General features: G+C 40.0%; 2 protein-coding genes across 2 annotated transcripts; one reads left to right on the top strand and one right to left on the bottom strand.

Annotated features, from left to right (window-relative positions):
- Positions 1–341: 341 nt before the first annotated feature.
- On the bottom strand, positions 342–2575 carry LOC122664761 (probable membrane-associated kinase regulator 2). The gene is made up of 2 exons (XM_043860732.1): positions 950–2575; positions 342–830 (listed from the first exon to the last, which is right to left on the bottom strand). The coding sequence occupies exons 1-2, from the start codon at positions 2130–2132 to the stop codon at positions 673–675; spliced, it is 1341 nt and encodes a 446-aa protein (XP_043716667.1). The 5' UTR covers positions 2133–2575; the 3' UTR covers positions 342–672.
- On the top strand, positions 2131–7294 carry LOC122666056. Its single transcript, XM_043862166.1, has 4 exons — positions 2131–2283; positions 5820–6144; positions 6263–6802; positions 7122–7294. Exons 1-4 carry the CDS (start codon positions 2131–2133, stop codon positions 7292–7294), a joined length of 1191 nt encoding a protein of 396 aa, XP_043718101.1.
- Positions 7295–8315: the final 1021 nt, after the last annotated feature.

Raw genomic sequence — 8315 nt, 5'->3', positions numbered from 1 at the left:
GTCATTAGAGCATAATCGAGGGGAGGGGGGAGTAATTTACTCAATAAATAAATCAGATTGAAAAGGAAACAAAGATACAGTATACAATCCTTGTTTGTATCTTTGTTAACTTGAACAAAAAGGAAGAGCAGAGAGAGCAATAACACATCAGTAGCGGGATTCTCTCTTTCAATTTTAAAAACCATTCCTTTTTCAAGATCTGATCTTAAGCTTTGGATAAAATTTCCAACGTATTATCATTCAGGTTACTTGATTTCTAAGATGATTCACCAAGTCATTTCATCGAACATATCTGTAGATCTAATCTTTAAGCTTTGGATAAAATTACGAACTTAGTATCATACAGGTAGGTTACTTGACGTCGAAGATGATTTTCACCGAGTCATTTCATCGAACACATTTGAAGATCTAATCTAACAAGACAGATTGTGCTATTGCAGATTGCATCCTTTACAGGCAGACGAGTAAGGTTGATCATCTACTAACTGGTACTCCTCTATCGGACCATCCCTAATACGCTAACAAGTCACAACTCTCGTCTCCTAAATTTTTTACTTCCTCTTTTTACAAAAACAGAAAACAGAAATACTAAACATGGCATTCACAGATCTAATTCTTGCTTCTCTTTCAGCACTAGTAGAAAACTCGAATATCAGGTCATCGACAATATCTTCAAATGCGAGCGTGAGCAACGCTTCCCTCTTCCGAAGAAATCCTATACGAACTAATTGCTTTCTCGTTAGAGAGATCCGAAGAATTTCTACACGAACTAATTGATTTCTCGTGAGATGGATCGCTCGTACACCGCGACAACATAGAGATCTCTAAGTCTGCGAAGAAACAAGCGTAACGAACATTCGGATCAGCTGTTAAATATAACCAGCAACATTAAATAAAGGATAACATTCATAAACAACAAGTAAGAATCCATTAGGGATCAGATCTATACCTCTTTTAGCATTAAACGATCTTTTGCAGTGCAAAATAGCACCCTGGATCCCGTCTTGCTGCTGCAACAATGAATCATCACGTCTACTGGACTGAACCGGCAATGTAGGCGCCGCAGCCACAGCCGAAGAGGCGGACCTGCTCTTTCCTAAATGCTTACACACCACACGCAACCCCGCCGGCAAACTCCCCTGTTTCTGGCTCCGAAAGCTACACTGTGCTTCGGTCTCCTCTGCTTCTCCTTGGTTGTTCTTAGTTGTTTTTGGAGAGGACACTGGCGAAATCGTCGGCGCCGGAGCAGGAACAGGTGCCGGTGTTGCCTTCCCTAACCCCAAGCTCAACTGTCCAGAAAACTTCAGCTTCTCCCCATACCTCCTTGAAACCTTTACGTAGAGGGGCTTGATCATCTTCAGATACTTCTGCACCACATCCTTCGAAAACCTCTTGTCATCCGTAACCGCTTCGTCGGAGTTCTGCTTCTGAAGTTTGTTTCCAGAGCTTCTTGAACTGTTGTCTCTGGTAAACAGAGAAGCGATCGGAACCTCTTCGACCTTCAATTTCACTGTGAGAAATTTTCCTTGCCGATGCTGCTTAGTCTGCGGTAGCTGATTTTGTTTCGGAGCAGCCGCAGCTGTAACGCTTGATTCCGACTTCTCAGATGTCGTCGATTTGGGCTTCCTGAACCCCAACGTGAAGACCCGGAACTTTGTAGCAGATTTCAACAAGGAAACAGGGAACTGAGACTTTGAGTTGGGCTCAGAAGGGTTGAAGTCAAGGGATGATGGCTCAAAAGGCACAAGCCTTCCTTTGAAGAAGAGATCATCGGAAGGGGAGAGCGAGAGATTCGGGTCTGTCTTGCCACCGCTCGACCCAGAAGACACCGTGAAGTTGAACTCTCTCTCTCCATCGGTTCCCGTCGAGGAATCTCCGTCATCTTCCTCGTCAACTCCGCTGTTGCTATCAACCTCTTCGTCGCTCCCGTGGTCATCTTCCCCTTCACCGTCATCGTCGTCGGGCATAAACTCCAAGTCAAAGAAGGACCCATCGTCATCATCATCGTCGTCCGTTTCTACCGCCGGTTGCTTTACGGCTTCGACTATGGTGGTGGTACCAGGTAAAGTGCGTGCATTGTTTCCGGTGACTCCACCTCCTCTCCAGTACTTGAGCAAACTAAAAGCTTCCATGGTTGGGAGAGCCAGAGCAGAAGATGAAACCGGGACGTTATGGACTGCAGTAGAAGACTTCTGCTCCGTTATAGGGCGAGAAAGAGAAGATGAAAAGGGCAAGAGGTGGAAAAGGATGACTTTGTTTAATGGCGCTGCAGTACTGAAAATGGCATGACGCAACAGTAACTGTTAAGCTTTTGCAGCGAGACAGAGAAAGAGAGAGAGAGAGAGAGACGTCTGCTTTTATTTTCTTGTTTCGTCGTTATAATTTTTAAGGAGTCGTATACGTGGTTACAGGGCAGTCATGTGACTTTGTGAGAGCAGTGTCTGCGCATCAGAGCAAGAGAGAGAGAAAAAGAAGATGACTGTGTAAAGGAAGTGTGATAGTTGATACTGATACTGATGATACACCAAATCAGTATAACTCTTATATATACGAACTATGATGTATCAACGTCTCACCACCTGTTTCGTGTAGCAAAGGAGGACATCAGGAGTTAAGGGGAGGAGTAGGTAGGGCGAAGCTTCCCAAAAGAAGAACCTTATAGGCTTGGCTATTATAGAGAAAGGAAATATAATAGTAGAGATCAGAAAAAAAAGTAGAAAACTTTCAACTATAAAGTTAGTAAAGGTAAAGAGGAAAAAGCCCAAAGGGTAAGGGTAAGGATTCTCTGGTCGAGCCCCTTATGGGCTAGGGTTCAGCCCTTCTGTGTTGCCAAGAAACCTTGAGATTTTTCTGTAGCATTTGGATCCCTTTAAAGCTACACCTTTATGGCATGTGCTCTCACAGTATGAGTCACAATCACTGTTTGAAAAACTTTGAATCTCTCACACCAAAAAAGATTTGACCTCCTTTGGTCAATATCACCATTCTTTGGCTCTTTGCCCACACCGGAAGACCAGCACGATATGTTGGTTCATGTGCAAATGGTGAAACGTGTGTTGTGTGAGACCCCACAGGGAGATATCTTATTAAGATGGTAAGGAGAGTGGGACCGGATGGATGGATGGATGGATGGATCAGAGAATTTCCATAGAATTTTGAGCAGCTCCTATGGTGATGATGATGATGATGCGAGGGTCCCACCATTGGAGATGGAGTCACGGCTTATGAGTATAGGGTTTGGCTTTTGGCCGGATTTCCTGCTACTTAGACAAGACACTATGGTTGCAATTCTCGATATCCAAGTCCAACCACCACCATGGAGAGGGACCCGAACCCACCACCAATCCTATAAATTCCTACTCCTAATAAGTGTTCTATGTCTAATTGTCTATCCAACCACTGATGACTGACCCACTCAACTTCCACTATTAAGAACTTGGACTAAGTATGGTGGAAGCCTAGTGACACCTTAAAAAGCAAGAGAAGCCATTCAGTGAAGGTGATTAGGTGAATGAGGTTACCTTATAAGCTCCTGTCGTTGGTTTCCAGAGTTTCTGTGTTTGGTGAAGTAGCAAGATCTTTTGTTCACCAATCTTATTCGAGGTAGGTTATTAGGAAATAATAAATTTGGGAAAAAGATACTTCAAAGGCAGCTTGGCCCTGCTGCGTCCAGAGTCCAGACATGGGATGCAAAATGACTGCCACACCCCTGAAAAAATGAAATCCCACCTTGATGTTTCTGCACATGTTTCCATTGTCTCCATGCTAGCAGAAGGCTACGTTGCCTTTCAATAACCCTCTTCCTAAATTTACAGGTTTACTCTGGGAAAACCCAAAAACACTTATATCTTTTAGGTAGTAGCCTTGGTTGATTTAGTGTGAATGGGTTATTTGCAGTTATACTTTTATGAGGTCCTCGTTTAAACTAGGGTTGTAAATGAATCGGATTCGGTTCGGATAGTGCTATATCCGCATCCGCATTCGATTAGCTATCGGATGGATTCGGATAGTACTAAACGGATACGAACACGGATACGGATCGGATATTTTATCCGTTTACATGTAAATATGACTTTTCGGATAGTTATAGCCTATCCATATCTGCATCCGTTTAGCTTTCGAACAGATTTGGATAGTACTAAACGGATACGGACACAGATACGGAAACGAATTTCAGCTATTCATTTACACCTCTAGTCTAAACCCTCTAATAAAACATGAGAAGTTGCAAATGATGATTCTTTCTCACATTACCAAATATCCTTAACTATTTCATAACTCCCATCCAAGACTACTGATGACCATTGATGAATGAATTCTTCTTTCATCGTGGTTGAAAGAAAACTCTGTTATCTTATATATATATATATATATATATATATATATATATATATAGGTTAAACGTTTTCTATGCCGGGGACGCAGGTTGCGTCTAGACACATTAGGATGGGTGAAATGTACCCCGTAAATGGCAGACCCATGTGTCTGGGTACAGATTACACTACAACACAGAGAACATCAGCCCATATATATATATATATATATTTGCTTTATGAGAAGTAACCTTATTCCCCTCCCATAAAATTTCAAGATAGTCCAGTGCGGGCAATCTTGATTCTTGATTGAAATTTTGTTATTCCATGTTTACCAGATGTAAGACAAAATTTCCAAAGGTTATCATCTACCTCACTAGCTTTTTAATGGACTCTACTTATCCTATTTTTGTTTCATCTATGTTTGTATAATTTAAGTGATTAAAAACAATATAAAATTTCATATAGGTCCATGGGAGCATATTGTATCACTTGCTTTTTTTCTTGACTCCCCCAAATCATGGTGGTATCACAACTTTGTATTTTCTTCAGCCTCCTTTCTTCCCTTCTTCCCCAAATCCCCTGCGGCCCTAGAAAGGAAAGCTACCCAAAGATTGCCCCACACACATTTCACTTTTTCTTACACTCTTCACTCTTGTTGTCATTCCATGATCACGATAGTGGATCCACTTCTCCTTTTCTACTTGCTCTTTACTGTTCAGATCTTGTACTTCTCATTTTTTGTTTTTTTTGGTGGTGTTTGGATCCAGACCCCACTAATGGTGACCTCTATAATCACATAATAGTTTTTTTTTTTCTCTCTCTCTGTACACAGCACAAATACGTATGAGTGGTGGGGACTGTGAGAATTGAAAATGAAAACCAATATAATTTATTCTTTAGAAAGCTAGAATACAAAATTTTTTGTTGTTTATTACTGAGTTATGAAAGAATGATTAATGGGTATTGAGCTGAAATAATTGTATATAAGAGAAAGAAAGGAAAAGAAAGGAAAAAGAAAAGAAAGAGACATACTGAATCTTCACTTTTCTTGCAATGCAGTGGGGACTATGGACTGGACATTTCATGGCTTTGTTTTGTTGGCCCACTTCTAGGGGACCTTTCATAGGTTGAGACTTGTAGGGTACTATCAAACTGAGCTAAATGGGTTGACCCTATTTCTAAGTGTATTCTTTCTGGCAAGTGAAACATAAAGTGGTGCTCTGGGATACTCTTTTGTTTTTAGGTAGGGACAATAGTGTTGGATGGAACAAGTCCTAGAGGGGCTATTTCGTAAGGAGGGACAGGTTAATCCATTGAAGAACCAGTACGTCCTCTCACCCTGTAGGCCTACATAGACGGCCCAATAAAGAGCCCATTTATGGGTGGAGTTAAAATTGGCTTAGAACTAAGGGTGTCAATTGCAAACTTAAACTGTTTCTCAAAATCGAATCAAACCGTTTAAATCCCCAGGTACTAATGGCTTCCCTTTAACTTTTTTTTCAGAAATATTGGGATATTATCAGGGATGATTTATGTCATTTGGTTTGCAACTTCTTTGAGACTGGTATTCTTTCTTGTGCTCTAAATGAGACATCGGTATGTCTTGTCCCTAAGGTTTTAAAACTTGAAAGTGCAGACCAATTTCAGCCAATAGCATTATGTACTATTGTTTCCAAGGTGATTACCAAGATTATAGCTGGCCGCTTAAAACTGATTTTAAATGATGTGATTACTCCATATCAATCAGCATTTATCCCTAATTGTTCCATTTCTGATAGTGTTTTTATGGCTTATGAGTTGTTTCATTATATCATAAAAAGGAAGAAAAGTAAGAAGAAATATCTTACAATATATGAAGAAGGCCTATGATAGGCTTGAATGGGAGTTTATTGAGAGGTTGCTCTTACGTATGGGTTTTTGTTCATAATTTGTCCATATGATTATAGGTTGTTTGAGATCTGTTTCTCATCATATATTGATAAATGGAGCATCTAGGGGATCTTTTTCACCATCCCGTGGTATACGGCAAGGTGATCCTTTATCTCCTGCATTATTTATTTTATGTAGTCATGCTCTCAGTTGTCTTCTGTTGAAGGCTGAATCTGAATCTCTCATTCATGGTATCAAAGTGCGGAATAGGGCTCCTCCAATTATTCATTTATTATTTACAGATGATAGCCTTATTTTCTCAGAAGTAAAGGTGGATGAGATTTACCATTTAAAGGATATTCTGTCTACATATTGCAAGGCTTCAGGTCAATCTATTAATTTATCAAAGTCTTGTTTGACTTTTACTCCAAACACTCATCAGAAGTTGAAGAGATGGTTTTCCCGTATAATGAAGATTCATTATGGTTCTGGCCCTAAGAAGTATTTGGGTTTGCCAACAGACTTTAGTATCTCCAAGGCTTCTCTTTTCAAGGATATTACTTCTAAAATTGATGGGAGAATCCAAGGTTGGAAGTCAAAGCTATTATCTCATGCAGGTAAGGAAGTACTTCTAAAGTCTATGGTTTTTTCTTTGGGTAATTATGTTGGCATGCATTTTAAATTACCTGCCTCTCATCATCTATATGTGAAAAAAAAGTGCTGCAAATTTCTTTTGAGGTGATAAGGAGGGACGACCCAAAGTTCATTGGGTGTCATGGGATCGTATGTGCTTGTCAAAGGAGAAGGGGGGACTTGGATTTCGTGATCCGACTCTTCATAATCGAGCATTACTTTCTAGGACTGCCCATAGACTATGGTCTGATCTGGGTTGTTTGTTTTCTCAATTTATGAAGGCCATTTATTTTTCAAATATAGATTTCCTTAACTCAAAAGCAGGCAATGATCCAAGTTGCGGGTGGCGCAGTATTTTGTTGGGTAAAGATGTTCTGCTTGATTGTTTGGGATGGAGTATTGGAAGGGGTTTATCCATTGATACTTGGCATGATAAATGGATTCCAATAGATGGTGGAATGAAGACTGATTTATGAAAGTTTTTGAATCCAGATTTATTATGCTTGGCTGATTTTATTGATCAAGATTCTATGCAATGGAAACGTGATTTATTGAATTTCTATTTTTTCCAAGATGATGTTAATCGTATTTTAAGGATCAATCTTCGCATGTATCTTAATGAAGATAGGCAGATATGGGTGGCTTCTCGAAATGGAGTTTACTTGTTAAGAGTGCATATCATATGTTATCCACTAACTTTGGTCTTGCTGTTGGAGAGGCTCTTCATCACCGCAAATTTGCAATTGATCCATCTTGTTGTCGATGTGGCCATTTTGAGTCTATTACTCATACTCTTCTCAACTGTGATTTTGCGAAAGCGATATGGTTTGGTAGCAGTTTTGGTTTCTCATCTTCAGCCTAGGACGTTGATCCTCTTTCTTCTTTTATTCGAATGTGGAAATCATTCTTCATTATAGGGAAAGACTATGGTCAGCGAATGTGCACCCTTGCTTCATTCTATCTTTGGCATATATGGTTGGCTAGGTGTGACATGGTTTTTGGACGGCGAAGGTGTACACCAGAAGAGGTTATTCGCTGTGCAACTCGTGATTTTGAAGATTTTCAAAATGCTTCTAAATCTGATCAAAGGGCTGCAACTTCAATACCTCATATGGTGTCTGATCATGTTTGGCTTGCAACACCGGTTGGGAAGCTTAAAGTTAATTGTGATGCAAGTTTAATTAGTTCCGAAGGCAAAAGTGGTTTGGGTTATTATTCGGAATCATCTAGGTTTGCCAATTCAAGCAGTTTCTGTTCCAGCCATGTTTAATAATATCATGGTGGGTGAAGCTTTAGCAATCCAAACTGCATTACTGGATGGTGTTACAGCAGGTTATACTGATTTGTTGGTGGAATCTAATCATATGGGTGTTGTCAATTTTCTACAACATCGTGGCAGACCGATTATGATGGAGGTGTTGCCTATTCTGGAAGATATTCTTTTATTATCTTCATCTTTTGTATCTTGTTATTTTGCTTATATTTCAAGGGAGATAA

This window comes from Telopea speciosissima, chromosome 6 (genome assembly GCF_018873765.1).
Source record: "Telopea speciosissima isolate NSW1024214 ecotype Mountain lineage chromosome 6, Tspe_v1, whole genome shotgun sequence".
Classification (NCBI taxonomy): domain Eukaryota; kingdom Viridiplantae; phylum Streptophyta; class Magnoliopsida; order Proteales; family Proteaceae; genus Telopea; species Telopea speciosissima.
This window is presented reverse-complemented; position numbering and strand designations above follow the sequence as displayed.